This window comes from Neoarius graeffei, chromosome 5, assembly GCF_027579695.1.
Source record: "Neoarius graeffei isolate fNeoGra1 chromosome 5, fNeoGra1.pri, whole genome shotgun sequence".
NCBI lineage: Eukaryota > Metazoa > Chordata > Actinopteri > Siluriformes > Ariidae > Neoarius > Neoarius graeffei.
This window is the reverse complement of record NC_083573.1, coordinates 43,454,209-43,477,293: the sequence shown is the minus strand read 5'-3', so window position 1 is coordinate 43,477,293 and position 23,085 is coordinate 43,454,209. Positions and strand designations below refer to the sequence as shown.

At 42.3% G+C, this 23,085-nt stretch overlaps 1 protein-coding gene across 5 annotated transcripts in view; it reads left to right on the top strand.

Annotated features, from left to right (window-relative positions):
* nbeal2 (neurobeachin-like 2) overlaps window positions 1-23,085 on the top strand; it is a 175,310-nt gene that overhangs the window by 68,361 nt on the left and 83,864 nt on the right. For all 5 annotated transcript variants that reach the window (XM_060921757.1, XM_060921755.1, XM_060921756.1 and 2 more), the window contains 10 exons: window positions 5,873-6,005; window positions 7,695-7,814; window positions 8,212-8,548; window positions 11,310-11,392; window positions 15,028-15,120; window positions 15,262-15,433; window positions 17,485-17,618; window positions 20,339-20,498; window positions 22,334-22,436; window positions 22,525-22,678. In XM_060921757.1, the coding sequence (XP_060777740.1) occupies window positions 5,873-6,005; window positions 7,695-7,814; window positions 8,212-8,548; window positions 11,310-11,392; window positions 15,028-15,120; window positions 15,262-15,433; window positions 17,485-17,618; window positions 20,339-20,498; window positions 22,334-22,436; window positions 22,525-22,678 (1,489 nt within the window). The remainder of the gene's footprint in view (window positions 1-5,872; window positions 6,006-7,694; window positions 7,815-8,211; window positions 8,549-11,309; window positions 11,393-15,027; window positions 15,121-15,261; window positions 15,434-17,484; window positions 17,619-20,338; window positions 20,499-22,333; window positions 22,437-22,524; window positions 22,679-23,085) is intronic.

The following is a 23,085-nucleotide window of genomic DNA, read 5'->3' as shown; positions in this document are numbered from 1 at the left end:
CGATAGACTTCCTGCTGTGACGTTACGGATGTCAAGGTCATTCACTCAGACCGCTACCTATATAAATCACTTTAATCGTAAAAATTACTATATTAGATTTATTGTTAACGCTTAAAACTATTCCTGTGCCATTCTTGAGGTCTCAAGGCATTTATAAACGAAAGTGAGGCCATGGCTCTGCGGATATGCTTTAACGATTTTTTGGCCATTGTAGAAGTAGAAAAGACTTTCAGTACTTAAATTGTGCATGAATAATTACTCAAACTTCCACTGGAAAAAAATGAGTTGATTCCTGATTACTTAGCGTATCAGATCACATGACACCCTTCCACAATTATCAACATCCAGACGATTTTTTTTTTAAATAATCCGTATGTGGTATTAAGTTAACAAAACATAGCTTTTATTTTACATAGACTTATATTGAGTACAAAATATCTTTTATGTAAATATATCGATGTCTGTGTTTATGTAAATGAGGAAGTAATTCTAATTTTGTAAACAAATGAACTGATGTTTGACCTGTCAGAAAATCTTTTTGTTCCACTTTCTAAGTATTTTCGTAAATCACATTTTGTTATTCATTCATTGTTGTTGTTGTTTGTATTAATTTCTAGTTTTGTAGTTTACTAATAAATGTCAACAGGCAATTGACATTGTAACCACATGAAAATCCAGGTCAAAGGTTGATATATATATATAATTTTTTTATTGAGATTTTAAATTTACATCTAAAAATATAAAATGTCTACTGATATTGTAATATGTGGTATATATTTACAACAAACAGCAACAAAAATAATATTTTCTGAATGGAATAGAAAAATCTGAATATTTCAAGCATGCAATTTTTTATATACTAGGAATTTAATTCTGGTCTAATTCTATTTATTGCAATAGGATTCCAAGTACTCTATAAACATTCCATTCTGTTATGAATCAGAAAAAAATATATATAAATCACAGCACTTTTATTTTTTTAAAGTACTTCATCTACTTCAACAATGTCACACAGAGATCGATCCATCTCATCTCATCTCATTATCTCTAGCCGCTTTATCCTGTTCTACAGGGTCGCAGGCAAGCTGGAGCCTATCCCAGCTGACTACGGGCGAAAGGCGGGGTACACCCTGGACAAGTCGCCAGGTCATCACAGGGCTGACACATAGACACAGACAACCATTCACACTCACATTCACACCTACGGTCAATTTAGAGCCACCAGTTAACCTAACCTGCATGTCTTTGGACTGTGGGGGAAACCGGAGCACCCGGAGGAAACCCACGCGGACACGGGGAGAACATGCAAACTCCGCACAGAAAGGCCCTCGCCGGCTACAGGGCTCGAACCCGGACCTTCTTGCTGTGAGGCGACAGCGCTAACCACTACACCACCATGCCGCCCGAGATCGATCCATAACAGTTGTAAATGTCACTTAATTCCACAGGGTGTCGATAATGGTGGACACCGGTGAAAGTGATCACTATTATCGACACCTCGCATGACTTCTCAAACGCGCATTTAGATACAAAATGGCGACTGTCAAATCAAAAAGTAAGAAATAAAGTAGGTTTTGACAAGGAGATCATGAAATATCGGTGAGTTTTATAAGTAAAAACATGTCCATGACCGGGGCGTGGCCACGGGGGGGCTGGGGTGGGCACTGCCCCCCCAGGGACAAGTCCTGCCCCCCTGAGAAATGCCCTGTCCATCCAAAGAAAACTGGCCAGAAAAAAGGCCACGATTTATGATCTCTGTTTGTGTCTTGTATTGGTAGAATAAATGCTGGTGTTGATTTAAAAACAGCATATATCTGCAAAGTTTATAGCTTTAATCATTTTTTGTTATCGTGTTTCCCCCCTCCATAACCTTAAGGGGCAGAACAATCGTCAAAACTGCTTTCCAGTTGGTTCGTTTGAATAGGGGGCATGTCAGTCCTCCTCCATTCAACTAGCAAGCACAACGCTGTGCGGGAGTTTACTTTGCGCCCATACAGTTCCTATTTCGTTCTTCTCTGTCATCTTTTCACAAAGTAGTGGTAGTAGTTTTTGTTGAGTTGAGCTTGTTCGTTTCATTTACTTGTTGATTTGTGTAGATAAGTCAGCTAGTTACAGCAGTCTGCCTGTGCTAGCCTGCTATTATTAAGACTAGGAGACTGTGCTAGCTAGTTGAATTGCCAGCCTAGGCAGGCAGCCAGCCACTAAGCATAACCCACACAGACGTTATTAAAACATTTTATTAACTAGTACGTAACACCAAAAGACATGCATAGGTGGCTCATTAAAAAGCAGACCTTGTCCGCCCCTATCGCTGCGCAAGCTTCTGACTCCGCTGTTGAGCCCAGCACCGCTGCTGCAAAGCCCTTCACAGGATCTGAATAGGTCTGCGCCATCCTGCAGTTCTGTGGCCGCTTCAGGAACTCAAAACCCCTGCATTTCACAAAGTACGCAGTCCTCCCAAACCTCTGATGTGCACGTCCCTTCCGACTTAAATATGGATAGCCCGTCCCAGCCTATTTTAACTAATTACCCCAAGCGCCCATTTGGACAAACCCTTCGGTGCTTTAGTGCAAGCTGGTATCATTCTCGACCGTGGCTCGAGTATTCCGTTATCCGCGATGCCAGCTTTTGCTTTGCCTGCCGCAAATTTAGCATTTCACATTTGGACCGCGAGGATATATTTACCAAACGTGGCTTCACAAATTGGAAAAAAGCCCTTGAAAAAGACGCCGGCTTCCAAAAACATGCGTCGAGTCTCCCGCACGTCAGATCAATGTCTGCGTGGCAGGAACACCAGCGTCGGGCAGAGACGGGTGAAAGCATAGCTCACCTGCTGGGTCAAACGCAGATAGAAAAAAACAGGTACTATGTGAAGAGCATTGGGGAGGCCGTTCAGTTCCTGGCTGTCAATGAACTGGCTCTGCGTGGTCACAATCACGAGGGTGGGGAGGAGGGACTTTTCCTGAAGTTTTTTGAATATACAGTCAAAAAAGATGAGAAATTGGCAGAAATTGTAAAACATATCCCAGACAATGCAAAATACACGTCAAACGTAATACAAAATGAAATAATTGAAACCCTCACCAAAATGGTGCTAAACAATATCCAAGCCAGATACGAGAAAGCAGGCTCTCCTGGACTTTGCATTAAAAGTGATGGTACCAGAGATCGCTGTAACATAGAGAATTTGTCTGTAGTAATTAGATTTGTCCAAAACTCTGTCCCCAAGGAACACCTAATTGGATTAATTGAACTACATCAGCTTGATGCTGAGTACATTTCCGACCACATTCTTTCACATTTGACTGACCTGGGTTACAGACCAGACAATTTAGTGTGTCAGTGCTATGATGGTGCGTCTGTCATGTCTGGGGGAAGGGGTGGTGTCCAAGCTTTGTTGCAAAACAAAGTGGGGAAGTACATTCCATACGTGCACTGCTACAACCACCAGCTCCATTTGGCAGTGGTTCACGCAATGGAAGCAGAACCCCTGGCAAAGAAGTTCTTTGACTGGTCAAATTCTTTAAACACATTTTGTCACAGACATTATGTTGCACACACATACAACACACCTACACTGAAACGACTACTGGAAATACGGTGGACCACCAGTCATTATGAGGTCACGAAGTCCATTGTCACCAATGAGGACACAATCAGAGGGCTTCTCTCAGATGTAGCAGAGGATGACACTGCTCCTTTTGACATCAACACAGAGGCATTGGGTCTTTCGACCCAATTAAAACGACAGTGTTTCTTTAACACAGGAAAGTTCCTCCTTCAGGTCCTTGGTGCACTGAAACCAGCTAATGCCATTCTGCAGGCCCAAGCAGTGGATATGTGCACTGCTGGGGAGGTGGTGACAGCTTCACTGGCTACTCTGAAGGAGATGAGGAGTGACTCATTCTGGCAGGAGCATTTCTCTCAGGGTGGAAGTAGGCCTACCAATTCGCCCCCACCTAAAAGAAAACGCAAAGTTAATTCACAGCTTGGTGATAGCGTTGTCTTGTCAACACTTGGACATTCTGATGACCAAATAGCTCCTAATCAAACTTTTAAAAGGGCCATGTTAAACATTCTTGACAGAGCGATTGTAGAGATGGAGACAAGATTCTCTCAGAGAAATGTTGAACTGATGAGGTCCACATCATTTCTCCTGCCAAAATCAAAGTCCTTTCTTGAGCCCTCTCTCCTGAAACCACTTCAGGTGCTTGCAGGCACAGAGCTTAACAGCATAAGCTTGCAAAATGAAATTTCTGTGGCAAAAGTAATGTTGCTCAATAAATTGTCAACCGATGCTAACCTCTCTGAAGCATGCAAATGCATTCAGCAGTACAAAGAGGCCTTCCCCATATTGCATTCAATATATGTCACAGCACTTGTCATTGGCGTGTCTTCAGCTGCATGCGAAAGCTCTTTCTCCACCTTGAACCGCATCCTCACTCCGCTACGCAGAACAATGCTGCATTCAAGGAAGAAAAATTTAGTCATTCTGGCACATGAGAAGGAAATCACAGAAAATCTAGACATGAATGAATTTGTTTCAGAATTTGCTAAGTGTAACCACAGACTTGTACTGTAGATAATGGTCCAGGTCAAAGGTCAGCTATTCATGAAGACCAGTAGATGGTGCATCCCAACATTTTCAATGTCAACATTTAAATTTCCATTCAGCATAGCCAGGCTTTTCAAAAAAAGTTAGTTTAGTTTTTTTTTCTTTACAAAAAAAAACAAACAAAAAAAAACTTCATAAAAAAATTCCACACTGTTAACAAAATTGACGGTCATGATTTATGCTAGTGTGACCATATTTTGATTACCGAATTATTATTATTATTATTATTATTATTATTGGGCGGCACGGTGGTGTAGTGGTTAGCGCTGTCGCCTCACAGCAAGAAGGTCCTGGGTTCGAGCCCCGTGGCCGGCGAGGGCCTTTCTGTGTGGAGTTTGCATGTTCTCCCCGTGTCCGCGTGGGTTTCCTCCGGGTGCTCCGGTTTCCCCCACAGTCCAAAGACATGCAGGTTAGGTTAACTGGTGACTCTAAATTGACCGTAGGTGTGAATGTGAGTGTGAATGGTTGTCTGTGTCTATGTGTCAGCCCTGTGATGACCTGGCGACTTGTCCAGGGTGTACCCCGCCTTTCGCCCGTAGTCAGCTGGGATAGGCTCCAGCTTGCCTGCGACCCTGTAGAAGGATAAAGCGGCTAGAGATAATGAGATGAGATTATTATTATTATTATTATTATTATTGGACTATTAGGCCTAGTAATTGTAGTAGTGGTTTTCCACCGATTTTTCAGGTATTGTTTTCTGCCCCCCCAGATGAGCTAACTGCCCACCCACACATGCCATTCTGGTCACACCTCTGGTCCATGATCTTTCCACCATGCTTACCTGTGATAATAACGTCCTGGTTTTCCTCAAATTGCCAATCATGCTAAAAAAAAAAATTGCATCTCAGGTAACAAGCTGTGTCATCAGATGACAAGATCAAAGGTTGAGGGGGGTCTTCTGGTTGATTAATTAACCAATAATTACTGTTGTAACTGAAACTCACTTTTGTAAAATAGTTTTTTATTGGTAAATCTGAAAAGGTGTCAATAATTGTTGCCGTTGCTCTATAAAGAAAATGTTGATATGAATGCTGCCTGTGGGTTATTATAGCGGGTTTCTAAAACATAGTGCATTATTACATGACATTGTGCATGATTACTAATCAAAATCCAAGGCAATTTGTATCTTTGTTGAGTTCTAATATTATTGTATGAGTTACTATATACCGTACAATACCATGCTATACCAGACAGTCTGGTCTGTATATATAATGGTCCTCATAAAAATGTAAGACAATTTCTAATTGATCCTCTTAGCTTCTTCACGGCAAGTGGGACAGGGTTCGAGGCCTTCTTCACCATGGAGGGAGTGCTGGTGGTGGCTGTGTGCACCAAGAAAGAGTACATGGCTGTTTCACTTCCCGAAAGGCCCCTCAATGATGGTTCCTGGGTAAGTGAAGTGCACGCTATGCACCACACACATACAGTGCCTTGCAAAAGTATTCATACCCCTTGAACTTTTTCACATTTTTCCACCTTACAACCACGAACTTAAAAGTTTTTTATTGAGATTTTATGTGATGGACCAACACAGAGTAGCACATAATTGTGAAGTGAAACGAAAATGATAGATGGTCTTCAAAATTTTAAACAAATAAAAATCTAAAAAATGTGATGTGCATTAGTATTCAGCCCCCCTGTGTCAATACTTTGTAGAGCCACCTTTTGCTGCAATTACAGCTGCAAGTCTTTTGCGGTATGTCTCTACCAGCTTTGCACATCTAGACACTGAAATTTTTGCCCATTCTTCTTTGCGAAATAGCTCAAGCTCAGCCAGATTGGATGGAGAGCGTCTGTGAACAGCAATTTTCAAGTCTTGCCACAGATGCTCAATGGGATTTAGGTCTGGACTTTGACTGGGCCATTCTAACACATGAATATTCTTTGATCTAAACCATTCCATTGTAGCTCTTGCTGTATATTTAGGGTCATTGTCTTGCTGGAAGGTGAATCTCCTTCCCAGTCTCAAGTCTTTTGCAGCCTCCAACAGGTTTTCTTCCAGGATTGCCCTGTATTTAGCTCCATCCATCTTCCCATCAACTCTGACCAGCTTCCCTGTCCCTGCTGAAGAAAAGCATCCCCATAGCATGATGCTGCCACCACCATGTTTCACAGTGGGGATGGTGTGTGCAGGGTGATGAGCAGTGTTAGTTTTCCGCCACACATAGCGCTTTGCATTTAGGCCAAAAAGTTCAACTTTGGTCTCATCTGACCAAAGCACCTTCTTCCACATGTTTGCTGTGTCCTCTACATGGCTTCTTATGCCTGTCTTTCAACAATGGCTTTCTTCTTGCCACTCTTCCAAAAAGGCCAGATTTGTGGAGTGTACGACTTATAGTTGTCCTGTGCACAGATTCTCCCACCTGAGCTGTGGAATTCTGCAGCTCCTCCAGAGTGATCATGGGCCTCTTGGCTGCTTCTCTGACCAGTGCTCTCCTTGCTCGCTCCGTCAGTTTAGGTGGACGGCCATGTCTTGGTAGGTTTGCAGTTGTGCCATACTTTTTCCATTTTTGAATGATGGATTGAACAGTGCTTCTTGAGATGTTCAGAGCTTGGGATATTTTTTATAACCTAACCCTGCTTTAAACTTCTCCAGAACTTTATCCCTGACCCGTCTGCTGAGTTCTTTGGTCTTCATGATGCTGTTTGTTCTTCAGTGTTCTCTAACAAACCACTGAGGCCTTCACAGAACAAGTGTATTTATGTTGAGAGTAAATTACACACAGTAGGACTCTATTAACTAAATAGATGACTTCTGAAGGCAATTGATTGCACTGGATTGTATTTAAAGGTATCAAAGGACAGGGGGCTGAATACTAATGCACACCACATTTTTCAGATTTTTATTTGTTTAAAATTTTGAAGACCATTTATCATTTTTGTTTCACTTCACAATTATGTGCTACTCTGTGTTGGTCTATCACATAAAATCTCAGTAAAGAACTTTTAAGTTCGTGGTTGTAAGGTGGAAAAATGTGAAAAAGTTCAAGGGGTATGAATACTTTTGCAAGGCACTGTAAATACAAATGCCTGGTCTATGTAAAGCACTTTGTAAATATGCTGTTTCCTTTTTCTGCAGCACTCTTTAGCTATAGTCCACGTCTCGGGTCGAAGGCCGTTTGGACAAAACCTGGTCACTATCTATGTGGATGGAAACGCGTGTAAGACAGCACAGCTGCGTTTCCCTACACTCAGTGAGGTAAGGAGGATAAAATAAGGCTTAGAATCCAAGAACACTGGATTCTGACGTGGGATGGTCCAGAACTGATGCCAGAATCGCAAATCTGATTTACAAGAACCAACACACTTATGTTTCAGGGCTTCTGATCTGTTTAAATGGTTGAAGCTTAGCAGCACCAGAAAAAATATACAAATAAAGTGCCAGAATCTGATATTAGGGCATGTGTTTTATTGACACATCATATAATTAAATATTTCTCCCTCAATGTTGTCCAATAATTATGACTCGTTCTGATGAATGAATCGTTTTAAGCATGATGCAATGCGTTAATTTTAACTAAGTTTAGCTAAGCTAAAATTAACGTATCGCATCATACATTTAGATGGAAATCTAAATTTCCATCTCCATCTTCCAGCCTTTTACGTCCTGCTGTATTGGTTCCGCGGGTCACCGGACCACCACTACCACCACCTCGCCGACTCTGTCTTCCCCGGTACACTCATCTGAGCTGGCGTTCTCGGTGTCCACTGGCCCTCCAGCTCTCACCCGCTCTCAGTCTTTCCCAGCTTCATTTGCTGCAGGAGGGGGAACACGCTGGGGTTTGGGCAGAGATGTCCCTGTCTACACCATTCCCGCAGGACTACAGGACACAGAGTGGGGCTCACCGTCATCACTGGATGGACTGCTGGCCACTGCCTTCATTTGTTATGAAGCACTGCAGCCTGCACAGACACACGCACTCTATAAGGCTGGTGAGAGTCTCACAAACAAATGTCCATACTTGTATACAATAGCAGTATAATAGCGTACGTGTTCAAAACATGACTTGTAAAGAAATGGCATGACATATACATGATACATGAAATACTGTATACAGGGGGCTGCAAAAGTAGATATACAGTAAGGATTATTCCAGTATTACCAGTATTATAATAGTAGTTGCAGGTTTCATTTAATACTAACGTTTTGTGCAAACGTTTTGCTTTTCATTACTGTATACCTACTTTTGCAGCCCCCTGTATATAATATACTATATTATATAATATACAGTACTGTGCAAAAGTCTTAGGCACATGTAAAGAAATGCTGGAGACCAAAAATGGCTTAAAAATAATGAAATTAAATGTTTCAACATTATAAAAAATACTATAAACAGCAGTAAGCTATAATAAATGAAACAAAGTCAGTATGTGGTGTGAGACGACCCTTTGCTTTAAATAAAATAGTAGTCTCAGGTACAATGAGTGCAGTTTCATAAGGAAATGAGCTGTAGGTTTTACTGAGCATCTTACAGAACCAGCCACAGTTCTTCTGGACACTTTGTCACACTCGCTTCTTCATTTTGCAGCAAAACCCAGCAGCCTTCATTATGTTTTCTTTTTTTAATCTGAAAAGTGGTCTCTTATGTAATATGCTGCACGGGCGCAGATAGAGGGGGGGACGGGTGGGATTCGTCCCACCCAGATTTAAATTCACCTCGTTCGGTCCCCCCCACTTATAGGGAGGAAAAAACGTCTATGCTGTCTTTCTTTGCATAAGGCAAACCTCATGGAAAAATCAAAAGACTAATTACCATTCGGTTTATTGAGGTGCACAGCAGTACATACATAGTTGCAACAACTCACATAAAACAAAACAAAGACTGATATTCGGTTGGTTGAGCTGCGCAGACTGCACAGGGTGCGAGCTCGAGCTTGGTTGCTATGGTTACCCACAACAAGTTTGACAGGCATATCGGGGACAGCTCCTAGTTCAGGACCCCAACACGGCATGATGAAGGGTGCCAAACCAAAAAGGCAGAAAACGATTGCATCATTTTTTCAAAAAACAACGACTGTAAGTAAACTGTGCCTTACTTTATCATATCACCTTGCAATTTTTTGATAGTCTGTTCAAAGTAATGTCGTAGTGAAAGTAAAATCGTACGGAGTAGAGATGCCTTTCTGGTAGCCTCCTTCTTTCGGTGGTAGCCTGTAGATACAGTGCTCAGAAGGCAGTTTTAATGTTTAATCTGGCGTTCCCTACCATAATTTCAGCGAGCATATTGTTTCATAAGGAAACTTTGCGAAGAGTTGTTGACTGACTGCCGCTCACGCAACACACAGGCATAGTTAGAAAGTCAACACATGTTGACAACACGTGTTGGGGGTGGGGTTGGGGTTGGTTTGCTGGCAGCTTTGTCCCCCCCAGTTCAAAAAACGTATCCGCGCCCCTGATATGCTGTTCAGATACAAACAGTTGTTGTTTTTTTTTCCCTGTAACATTTAATTTTGTACTGGAAAACAAACATTTGAACTCTAAACTGTTTTTGTACTGACTCAATAATGTAGAGGTCATAGAATAGAAATCTATAACAAAGTTCTCATCTCATCCCATTATCTCTAGCCGCTTTATCCTATTCTACAGGGTCGCAGGCAAGCTGGAGCCTATCCCAGCTGACTACGGGTGAAAGGCGGGGTACACCCTGGACAAGTCGCCAGGTCATCACAGGGCTGACACATAGACACAGACAACCATTCACACTCACATTCACACCTACGGTCAATTTAGAGTCACCAGTTAACCTAACCTGCATGTCTTTGGACTGTGGGGGAAACCGGAGCACCCGGAGGAAACCCACGCGGACACGGGGAGAACATGCAAACTCCGCACAGAAAGGCCCTCGCTGGCCACGGGGCTCGAACCCGGACCTTCTTGCTGTGAGGCGACAGCGCTAACCACTACACCACCGTGCTGCCCTATAACAAAGTTTGTATGAAAAAAATAGGGGGACTAAGACTTTTCCACAGCTGTGTGTGTGCGTGTGCATGTGATATATAAATTTTACACCAACAGCAAACAACTTTTCTAATCCTCAGGCATATTAATTGTGCATATGTTCATGCTAAAAGTAAACAAGATTAAAGAAGAAGAAACCTTTATTTGTCACATGCACACTTCAAGCACAGTGAAATTCATCCTCTGCATTTAACCCATCTGAAGCAGTGAACACATGCACACACCCAGAGCAGTGGGCAGTCACACTACAGCGCCCGGGGAGCAGTCAGGGGTTCGGTACCTTGCTCAAGGGCACTTCAGCCCAAGGCCACCCCATGTTAACCTAACCACAGTCTTTGGACTGTGGAGGAAACCGGAGCACCTGGAGGAAACCCACGCAGACACGGGGAGAACATGCAAACTCCACACAGAAAGGCCCCCATCGGCCACTGGGCTCGAACCCAGAACGTTCTTCCTGTGAGGCGACAGTGTTAACCACTACACCACCATGCCGCCCGTGGTGAAAATAAATCAATCATTGTGCCACTACAGCATGCTATTAAATGTGGAACTTGTGATTTAATGCATCAGAGCCAATAAACTGATATCAAACCTACACAATATCAATTATGACTCTATATCAAAATGTTGAAGTCAAAATTGTGCTCTGGATTAAAATATGATTAATGGTGCCTCACTTCTATATACAGTATGATACTTCAGTCACCAGCTCTCTCTCTGCTTTTCTGGTTGCAGGTCCCAATAGCGTGTCCCTGTTTAAAGCGGACGGAGAACTCTCAGAGCTCTGCAGTAAACTCCTGTTGTACTACACACCTCAGGTAAAATCTTCACTCCTGACTTCTTTCCTGACAAAGAAATCTTGTCACGCAGTGTATTCACAGCTTGTGCATGCATACAGTACTTGCTATTATATTATATGTGAAAACATACTGTGTGAAGATCAATAACAGGGTGATGCGATGCCGTTCCCACTGTGAAAGGGATTATTTTCCTGTAGTATAAATACAGAGGTGTTTATAGGAAATCACACACGCTGAATGGTCGAGAAATTCAGACTATTTCTCGATAATCGCCTTGAGCGACTCGGCAAAATGGCGACCAATCACTTTGTCACCGTAAATGAAGAAGAATTACAAATTATGAAAGAAAATGCGGTTCCTAAAAGCACTAAAGATGCTGTGAAGTTTGAACTATTCAAAGGTAAGGTGGAATTGTGATTTATTTTATCTATTTCTAAACAAAGTATTGTATGTAACTCGGCATAGATAAGTGACACAAGCCTGCGCCGTTATTATATTTGTATGCCACTTTCATCTCATCTCATTATCTGTAGCCGCTTTATCCTGTTCTACAGGGTCGCAGGCAAGCTGGAGCCTATCCCAGCTGACTACGGGCGAAAGGCGGGGTACACCCTGGACAAGTCGCCAGGTCATCACAGGGCTGACACATAGACACAGACAACCATTCACACTCACACTCACACCTACGGTCAATTTAGAGTCACCAGTTAACCTAACCTGCATGTCTTTGGACTGTGGGGGAAACCGGAGCACCCGGAGGAAACCCACGCGGGCACGGGGAGAACATGCAAACTCCGCACAGAAAGGCCCTCGCCGCCCACGGGGCTCGAACCCGGACCTTCTTGCTGTGAGGCGACAGCGCTAACCACTACACCACCGTGCCGCCCCTGTATGCCACTTTTGAAGTTTGAAATAATTTTTTTAAATAAAAAATAATTACCTGTGTATTTATACTAAAACAATTATCCGTCTCAGGCTCAGTGAATATCGGTGAATAATAACCTCGACTTCGTCTCGCTTATTATTCACTGATCTTCACGTCACCTTCGGCAAATAATTGTGAAATAACAGCATATCCCAATTTTTTTAAAATTCCTTTTACACCACAACAATTTGTCAGTCGTTACCAATTATCCATTTATAGGTAGTCATTTATAGTTTATATTTACATTTGCTTGTGCAAAAGACAATCACCCTTGTTATAACAACTGCGACATTAATTTCCTCACCAAGCTTGATTTTGTCTCAAAGTCAAGAAGACAAAAAGCATAGCTTCTTATGTTACTGGGAAACAGGAATATGCAAAGTCCTTTATCCTGAAGACTTTCCTGTGGTGGAAAATATACTGAATGTTACAAAGCATTGACACCCAATTAGTCCTTCAATAGAGGTCTTCTTAAAGGGGAACTGAAGGCAAATTTTTTATTATCAAAATTCTATTTATCTCACTTTATTAAATATAGAAATGCATTTTTTTTTGCAAATTATTTTTATTGGTTTTCTTTTCAAGTCAAAATTATACAATTATGATATCAATGTATAGAATGTTTTACAAACGACAGCATGAAATCAGAATTAGAATCATCTCATCTCATTATCTCTAGCCGCTTTATCCTTCTACAGGGTCGCAGGCAAGCTGGAGCCTATCCCAGCTGACTACGGGCGAAAGGCGGGGTACACCCTGGACAAGTCGCCAGGTCATCACAGGGCTGACACATAGACACAGACAACCATTCACACTCACATTCACACCTACGGTTAATTTAGAGTCACCAGTTAACCTAACCTGCATGTCTTTGGACTGTGGGGGAAACCGGAGCACCCGGAGGAAACCCACGCGGACACAGGGAGAGCATGCAAACTCCACACAGAAAGGCCCTCGCCGGCCACGGGGCTCGAACCCGGACCTTCTTGCTGTGAGGCGACAGCGCTAACCACTACACCACCGTGCCGCTCCAGAATTAGAATTATAAGACCCAAAAAGAATAACCCATTAAGACTCAGTATTTAGATTCTGGGTCAAATTTTGGACATGACTACACTTACACACGCATAAACACACTTAGACGCAGTACAGATTACAATTAAAGACTCACAAATGGGGAAAAAAAAGGGAGAGGAAAAAAAATGGGGACCTTTCTGAATGACACGATCCAGCAGAAGGTGTATTCCCACTTATTTATAGCACACAAATACTACATACATCTAGAAGAGTACAATACAGATTACAGATTGGCAGAGGGGAACTGAACTGATTTCAAATGTTCAAGAAAAGGATTCCATATTTTGTAGAATTTAGTGGTGGAGCCATGCAATGTAGCCCTCATCTTCTCTAGCTTGGAGTAGGACAAAAGATCCCTCAGCCAGTGATAAACTGTGGGAGGAGTGGAGAATTTCCATCTGAGTAGGATCAATCTCCGAGCCAATAGAGTGGAAAATGCTATAAAGTCAGCCTTAAATTTAGGCACCGCTAGGGTAGAAGGTAGCACCCCAAACAGGATAGTTACTGGGATACGGTCAGAGGGCACATTCAATATAGTAGATACATAGGGTATTGAAAATTTCAGTCCAAAAGTTATGGAGAGCTGGACAAGTTAAAAACACATGAATTAAGGAGGTTGGAGCCTGCTGGCATCGATCACAGAGGGGGTTTATGTGAGGGTAAATCCTAGAGAGCCTCTCCTTACTCCAGTGAGTGCAATGAAATATAGGAATGCGTTTTTGATAGCTATTTTGTCCCTGCTATAGCAAGTTATGGGTGTTTGAAATATGCTCTGTAATATATCAGTCCATACGGTATGTCAAAGCAATGGCCGTAAACGAGATTCGCTGAGACCTGTGCGAGACATCGTAGGACGGAAGTAAAACGTACAGCGGAAATCAAAGTCACCAACATCTGCCAACGTTGTCAAAAGACGCGTGCGCCCTCTTTCGAATGCTGATGTAATCAAGCTGGAAGTTTTGTTTGTTTTGATAGCAATCAGGAAAGTTTGAAAAAATTAGGCAGTAATTGTCATTTAAACTCGTTTTTGTGCAATATTTCGTTTGGAAAACAGTTTTCAAAACGGTGGCACTGACACCTGGCTGACACTTCATGTTTCGAAGTCTCGCACAAGTCTCGTGAAGATCGCGCGGATAAGCGACGCCTGCCGTGGACCAAATGAACTAAATTCAACATGGCTAAAAACCGAATAGGCTGATAAGTATAATATTTAATTGCAATTAGTTGCTAATACAAGTCATGATATAAGGTTACTAAAACCAAAAACGTAATTGAATCACACGTTACTTAAGAAATAAAGCAAGTTTAAAAATGACTCAGTTCTCCTTTAAAGAAACCATTATCTCATCTCATCTCATTATCTCTAGCCACTTTATCCTGTTCTACAGGGTCGCAGGCAAGCTGGAGCCTATCCCAGCTGACTACGGGCGAAAGGCGGGGTACACCCTAACCATTATCTTAATATCAAATATTAGATGGGAAATTAGCTGTTTGTATATACAGCACATTAATATAAAAGTGTGATTTGCTTGCAATCCCTGCCGTTATAGATAATTAATCAAAATCTTGTGACCAGTCAAATTAAAAAGTTCAGCAACGCTGTGGTATGAAACACTTTAAGAGTCTCAGTTGTGTATTTTGTGTCTTGCAGGCCTTTAAAAACCAGATCTGTCTGGATCTCTCTCTCAACCATGTGTATGACGGCAGACTAACTGGACACAGGGTTGTCAACTGGGACATCAAGGTCTGAACGCTTTACTGTTTACATGGCAACATACGGGGGCTGGGTAGTAATTGGTCAGCTTTAAGCAAAACATAGAACGCGAGGGAGTACATCCTGTATTCCTGCATTTTCCTAACCCTGCCCCTGGTTGTGTTTGTGTAGGACGTGCTGAACTGTGTGGGTGGAATGGGGGCCCTGCTGCCCCTGCTAGAGCAGGTGTGTGTGCTGGAACAGGGTGAGGCTGCTGCACAGGAGACATCTGACCTGCTGGGACCAGATCTCACCTCCCCCAGGGGTCCTGCTGGCATGCTGCTCCCCCTGGGAAAATCCTGTGGTTAGTCAGAGTGCAGACTCGATTACTCTGTTAGTGGATTTGTATCACGCCTATTTCCATCCTCAGAAAAATGTCGGGGGATTTATCGGGAAAATGAGCCCCTCAGGAATACTCCCATATTTAGTTAGCGTAAAGTGTTCAGCTTTTTCATGGGTGGATTTGGCTATTTAAGTTATGCACCAAGTCTGCAGCTGTAGAAACACTTACACATCATGTAATGGACACAGTTAAGCATCACGAAACAGTGTGCAAATCTGTAATAGTTCATCGACACATTATTTTAACATACGATTGGTGTCAAACGGACCATCCCTGCACACATACAGTAGCCTCGGGTATTTTTAGCGAACAGTAAATGTAAAACACACACATTATAACCTGATATGATATACAGTGGGGCAAAAAAGTATTTAGTCAGTCACCAATTCTGCAAGTTCTCCCACTTAAAAAGATGAGAGAGGCCTGTAATTTTCTTCATAGGTATACCTCAACTATGAGAGACAAAATGAGAAAAAAAAAGTCCAGAAAATCACATTGTCTGATTTTTAAAGAATTTATTTGCAAATTATGGTGGAAAATAAGTATTTGGTCAATAACAAAAGTTCATCTCAATACTTTGTTATATACCCTTTGTTGGCAATGACAGAGGTCAAACGTTTTCTGTAAGTCTTCACAAGGTTTTCACACACTGTTGCTGGTATTTTGGCCCATTCCTCCATGCAGATCTCCTCTAGAGCAGTGATGTTTTGGGGCTGTCGCTGGGCAACACGGACTTTCAACTCCCTCCAAAGATTTTCTATGGGGTTGAGATCTGGAGACTGGCTAGGCCACTCCAGGACCTTGAAATGCTTCTTACGAAGCCACTCCTTCGTTGCCCAGGCGGTGTGTTTGGGATCATTGTCATGCTGAAAGACCCAGCCATGTTTCATCTTCAATGCCCTTGCTGATGGAAGGAGGTTTTCATTCAAAATCTCACGATACATGGCCCCATTCATTCTTTCCTTTACACGGATCAGTCGTCCTGGTCCCTTTGCAGAAAAACAGCCCCAAAGCATGATGTTTCCACCCCCATGCTTCACAGTAGGTATGGTGTTCTTTGGATGCAACTCAGCATTCTTTCTCCTCCAAACACGACAAGTTGAGTTTTTACCAAAAAGTTCTACTTTGGTTTTATCTGACCATATGACATTCTCCCAATTCTCTTCTGGATCATCCAAATGCTCTCTAGCAAACTTCAGACGGGCCTGGACATGTACTGGCTTAAGCAGGGGGCACTGCAGGATTTGAATCCCTGGTGGCGTAGTGTGTTACTGATGGTAGCCTTTGTTACTTTGGCCCCAGCTCTCTGCAGGTCATTCACTAGGTCCCCCCATGCGGTTCTGGGATTTTTGCTCACCGTTCTTGTGATCATTTTGACCCGACGGAGTGAGATCTTGCGTGGAGCCCCAGATCAAGGGAGATTATCGGTGGTCTTGTATGTCTTCCATTTTCTAATAATTGCTCCCACAGTTGATTTCTTCACACCAAGCTGCTTACCTATTGCAGATTCAGTCTTCCCAGCCTGGTGCAGGTCTACAATTTTGTTTCTGGTGTCCTTTGACAGCTCTTTGGTCTTGGCCATAGTGGAGTTTGGAGTGTGACTGTTTGAGGTTGTGGACAGGTGTCTTTTATACTGATAACGAGTTCAAACAGGTGCCATTAATACAGGTAACGAGTGGAGGACAGAGGAGCCTCATAAAGAAGTAGTTACAGGTCTGTGAGAGCCAGAAATCTTGCTTGTTTGTAGGTGACCAAATACTTATTTTACCGAGGAATTTACCAATTAATTCATTAAAAATCCTACAATATGATTTCCTGGATTCTTTCCCCCAATTTTGTCTCTCATAGTTGAAGTGGACCTATGATGAAAATTACAGGCCTCTCATCTTTTTAAGTGGGAGAACTTGCACAATTGGTGGCTGACTAAATACTTTTTTACCCCACTGTATATGATGTACAATTCGTGTGTTTGTCTAACCTCAGATCTTTTTCTCTCCCCTTCACTCCATCAGAGGGCCGTTTGGAAAGGAACAGCGTGGCTGCATTCCTCCTAATGGTTAGGAACATGCTGCGCCATCATCCAGTCAATCAAGAGAGTCTCCTCCAATGCCACGGACCTCCCATCATAGGAGCCATGCTCAGCAAGGTAGCACACACTGGCAATATGGCTAAAAATAATATTTTTTTTTTTTCGCGGTCCAGTTTCCATCAAATCTTGCGCTCTGATTGGCTCGTGAGCGGTCCGGAATCCTACGATACGGACCCCGGTTACTGATCTTTGACGACTCGCTCGTTCACAACAACAACAAACATAGTAGCAATTTTTTGTCAACATTTATTTTCGCATTTCTCAGTATAATAGCATTAATTTTACAGCACGGATAGCGATAACGACAGTGTTCACAGCGAAAGCAAGTTTTACTACCCTGATGAAGACGAAATAAAAGAAAACATTTCAGGAGAAAGCCGAAAACCTGTAACTGTTACTAATGGCGAGCAAATCCAGCAGTTTATTGAGGAGCAAAGGGCAGAAAATACAACAAAAAAGACGAGCTACAGCCTCAATGTCTTTGGGAAGGTCTGTAGAAACCTAAATGAAGGTCGAAAGGTGGAAGACATACCTGGTGAAAAACTAAACATGTTGCTGTGCAACTTTTTCATGTCCGCAACAAAGAAAAACGGCGATGTGTACGAGCCGTCCTCGCTCACGTCTTTCCAGAGAAGTATCCAGCGCTATCTGAATCAGGTTTGTTCTAAATATGGTTTCCCTTTCGGGCGCTCTCATTTTCTGTTAGAATTTGGTAAAGAAAAAAATAAATAGATTATTTACCAGCTTAAGGTTGGTCTGTATCGTGAAATACCGTGACCTCGGCCTTGAAAATACTGACCTTGACCCAGAGGCCTCAGTCAGTATTTTCAAGACCTCGGTCACGGTATTTCACGATACGGACCTCCCAGCTGATAAATTATATATATATGGATGCGAGTGTTTTACTGGAAAATATGCTACTCGTATTTTTCATATGAGCTACATCCAGGACATGAAGAAGCAAAACCGTGACATAAAAAGAAAATCACACGTTGGCTTCAAGATATAAAGTTTATCTTGTCGTGTTGAAAAAAAAACCTTGCATTTTTCATACGAACTACATCACGGAGTGACATATTTAAATAATATTGGGTGGCTTTTTTTTTCATGGTCTGTCAGATATACTCCATTCAGCTAGCATTATTATTATTATTATTATACATACTCTCTTCATATCAGCATTCTCAAAGGCTAGCTTACCCGCGACTCAGTGCTGTTAGAACGGCAGTCCAGTTACCTTCCAGCCGGTGTAGCATTCAGCCATAGTGCCGGCGAAGGCCAACACTAGCGCAGTCAAGCCAGTGCTACCGAGAGCTAGTAGCACAGGCTAACGACTGAGAAACTAAGATTTCTGTCTCCAGACTTTTCCTCCACACACGCTTGCCACAGTATTTTTCACTTATACTTAAGTATTCATTTCCCTGTGTAATTTACTTAGTTACTTTTAAAATCAACATCGACGACTACACACAATGGAGCGACCTGGCAGCCAAAATTCTCTCAAAATCTTCTGCTTTTAACAAAGCAAAACTGGCAGCCATGTTTGTTTACAAACTGTCATAGTCACTCACTAGCACGGAAGTAGTCCCACGGGAGTCCTGCGGGACCCGACGCAAAGCAGTGCGGCGCGGGACAAATTTTGAAATTTTATGCATTGTGCTGCTGTCAAGGGATCGGCTGATTAGAGAACTGCACAAAACAGCAGGTGTATGGGTGTTCCTAATAAAGTGGCTGGTGAGTGTACAGTCTAATATACAGTAATATAATTAAATCTTATAATTCCGTAAATGTTCCATGAACATCTCAACACAAAAAACCCCCCAAAAACTTCACAATATGAGCTTGTATCCATCTTTCTTTGTTAAATTCTGTTGGTAATTAGGATTACATTATGCGGCGTGTCCATCATGTATCCTTGTGAATGAGTGCATTAATATAAACCTATAAATTATGTTCCAGCTGGTTTTCCTGTCCAAGCCGTGCGATCATATCAAATTAATTCTGACCAATCAGATTTCAGAATTTGACCATGCTTTGGTATAAGCTGTAAAAATATAATATGTTACCGAAACCCTAGTTGGTGTTCTACTGATGATAAATGTGACTGATGAGCTCTGAAAAGTCTTTTCATGACGTACACTGCCAGGCAAAAGCGTTTGAAGATGTTTTATTATTACAGTTTATTCACTCTTATTGCTACAGTCCATACAAAATACTACAGAATAGCAATTAAATAAGCAAACTTAAAAAAACAATCTCTGCAACTCTCTGAAACTTATTAACTGCTCGCTCTCAGATCCTGATACTTTATTAAAGACAGGCGGTCTTGGAGGATAAACCCCATAAATACATAGATAAAAGATTTGACAGTGTTATTATTAACTGTAAAATATAATATTTATGAAAATGCCTCTAGGTTTTTCCAATAAAATAATGCCAGTTCTAACCTTTTCTTTACTAAGCAGTTTAATAAATACATTGTTAAATATTTTTAATGACGTAACATTGTCATGCTGCCCGCACCCACAAACACAAACACACACACACACACACACACACACCTTTGTTGTATGCATATGCACGCCCAGTAATAGACATTGTGTATCGGCTGGTGTTGAGATGTCTGTGGCTTTAATACGACTCGCATTCACTGATGTGTAAAAAGCTTGCTTCTACCACCATGTGAGCATGCCACAACAAACAGGTTTCATTTTCTGCCAGACTTGCACATTACCTTCTTTGTTTCGGTCTCATGCTCACTTTCTCTCCGTGTTCAGGTGCCTAGCACTATGATGGATATGAGCGTGCTGATGGCATGCCAGCTGCTCCTGGATCAGGTCTCCAGTGATGACAACAGCGCTCTGCTGTCTCAGCTCTACCAGCACCTCCTGTTTGATTTCCGCATCTGGAGCCACTGTCACTTTGCAGTCTGCCTCGGTAAATGCTGCCAGTCCAGGCTGTTCCACTAATGACTCTGTTTTGGGAATGATTTACCACAATACCCAGAAACGATCCTGAAATAGCCATGATATTCTTGGATAGTTGGATTCGTAGTGAAATCCTCTGCTAGAGAAATGTGTAGCCCGAAGCACTGTTTTAGGTTTTGACCAGTGTGTAAATCCTCAAAAGCAAATTTAAGTAAAGTGTTAAAGTAGATGTAATGCCTTAATGCTTTAAAACGAATATATATCATTAGTAACAACCAAAATGAATTAATAAAGCGGGGGGAAATAATATTATCTCATCTCATCTCATTATCTCTAGCCGCTTTATCCTTCTACAGGGTCGCAGGCAAGCTGGAGCCTATCCCAGCTGACTACGGGCGAAAGGCGGGGTACACCCTGGACAAGTCGCCAGGTCATCACAGGGCTGACACATAGACACAGACAACCATTCACACCTACGGTCAATTCAGAGTCACCAGTTGACCTTACCTGCATGTCTTTGGACTGTGGGGGAAACCGGAGCACCCGGAGGAAACCCACGCGGACACGGGGAGAACATGCAAACTCCACACAGAAAGGCCCTCGCCGGCCACGGGGCTCGAACCCAGACCTTCTTGCTGTGAGGCGACAGCGCTAACCACTACACCACCGTGCCGCCCGGAAATAATATTAATTATTTGTTATTTTATTATCAAGCACAAAACTATTGATAAATCGCGGTTTCTGGATCCCGAAAAAAGGCAGCCTTGCCTCAGGGATAATCTCGCATGACGTCACGCATGGAACCCCGGTTATCTTGGGTCATTTCGGTTCATCTGACTCCGTGCTTGTTTACTTGCTGAAATTGGATATTGTTGTTGGAATCTTACAAAAATAGCGATGGGAAAGCGCTGCGTTGTGTTTGGATGTTCAAATTCATATACAACAGGACATTCAGTTCACGAATTTCCCAGAAATTACAGTAATCTACAGTGACAGTGGGTGAGATTTGTGCAAACGAAGCGAGCAGATTTCGTGTCGCCTACTAATAATAAATCTGATTCATCAAGTGTTCCACCACCACCAGAACGACCACATGGGAATTACTGGAGCCAAAAAGAAACCCATTTATCGAATAAATGACATTTGATCTGACATTTGGACAGTTTGTTGATTCCCCTATTATCGCCCACTTCATATTTTCTTTTAGTAATTACACTGAATAAGTGTACATTTTAAAGATTATATTTCTGCATTTATTGAGGTACATGTAAATATTTTCCCTATATTTTTCAGTGACCAGTTTAGAATAAAAATCCACAAACCAATCCATGTTTCCAATTCTTTCTGGCTGGTGGTGCGCTATCGGTGGTGAGTGGGACTGTCATGAACTGAGTGAACTGGCAGTTTCTCGTTTTGGGGCTCAAAAAGATAACCATTTACTCCGGAATATCCTTGATAATCATCTGCACCTTCATCCGATATATAAGAATTCCAATCATTATCAGAATTCTCTCCAAAACGTGATTCCATATCGAGACTGGTCGAACCACTGCTGCACACAGGAATGAAATTGATACCTGGATTGTTACACGTGTTTCACGCACCCCTTCAGGATCTTCCGGTTAAAGTCTCAGCAGATTCCATGAAAATCGGCTGATCTCATTTATCTTCCATTAATTTATGGCCTTTTGGATCAGCTATGGTTCGAAAACACATGGTCAACCAACATAATGATTGTTGCTTTGTACAAGGAAAGAAGTGGGGTTTAGGGACATTAAATTCACTTTAAGCGGAAGCCCATGAGCCATAAAGTAAGTGTGTGTGTGTGTGTGTGTGTGTGTGTAGGTCATGTACAGTATCTGTCCTCGATCTTGAAGGAGGGTAAACACAGAACACGCAGAAAGTATGGGGTTCAGTACGTCCTGGACTCCATTCGCTCACACTACAGGTAATAACACCAAACACAAGACAGCACTGTTACAAAAGATAATCTGGAAAATGGGACTTAAACAGAGTTCTTGTGTGTGTATGTGTAGTGTGGAGAAGGATGGCAGTGCTCTGTCAGATGAGAGGAAGACAGTGCAGATGTTGCTCTTTGAGCTACTGAAGGATTTCCTGTTGAAGTCTCCCACTACGAAGGAGCTGCACAGTATTCTGGCATACGCTGCAGTAGTGCAGGACCAGCAGCAGGTAACACACTGCCTCTGTCTCTTCTCCCTCTTTGCTTTACTCTAAAGGCTCTCAGAACGACTACAACTATCCTCAGTTCTATTCTGTTCTCTTCTTTTCTTCAGTTCTATTTAAACCCTAGAAATCCAGTATCTCAAATTATTAGAATGTTTCCTAAGATCAATCAAAAAGGATTTACAATACAGAAATGTCCAACTTCTGAAAAGTATGATTCATTTATACACTCAATACTTGGGTGGGACTCCTTTACCATGAATTACTGCATCAGTGTGGCGTGGCATGGGAGCAATCAGCCTGTGGCACTGCTGAGGTGTTTTCAAGCCCAGGTTGCTTTGATAGCGGCCTTCAGCTCATCTGTATTTTTGAGTCGGGTGTTTCTCAGCTTCTTCTTGATAATGCCCCATAGA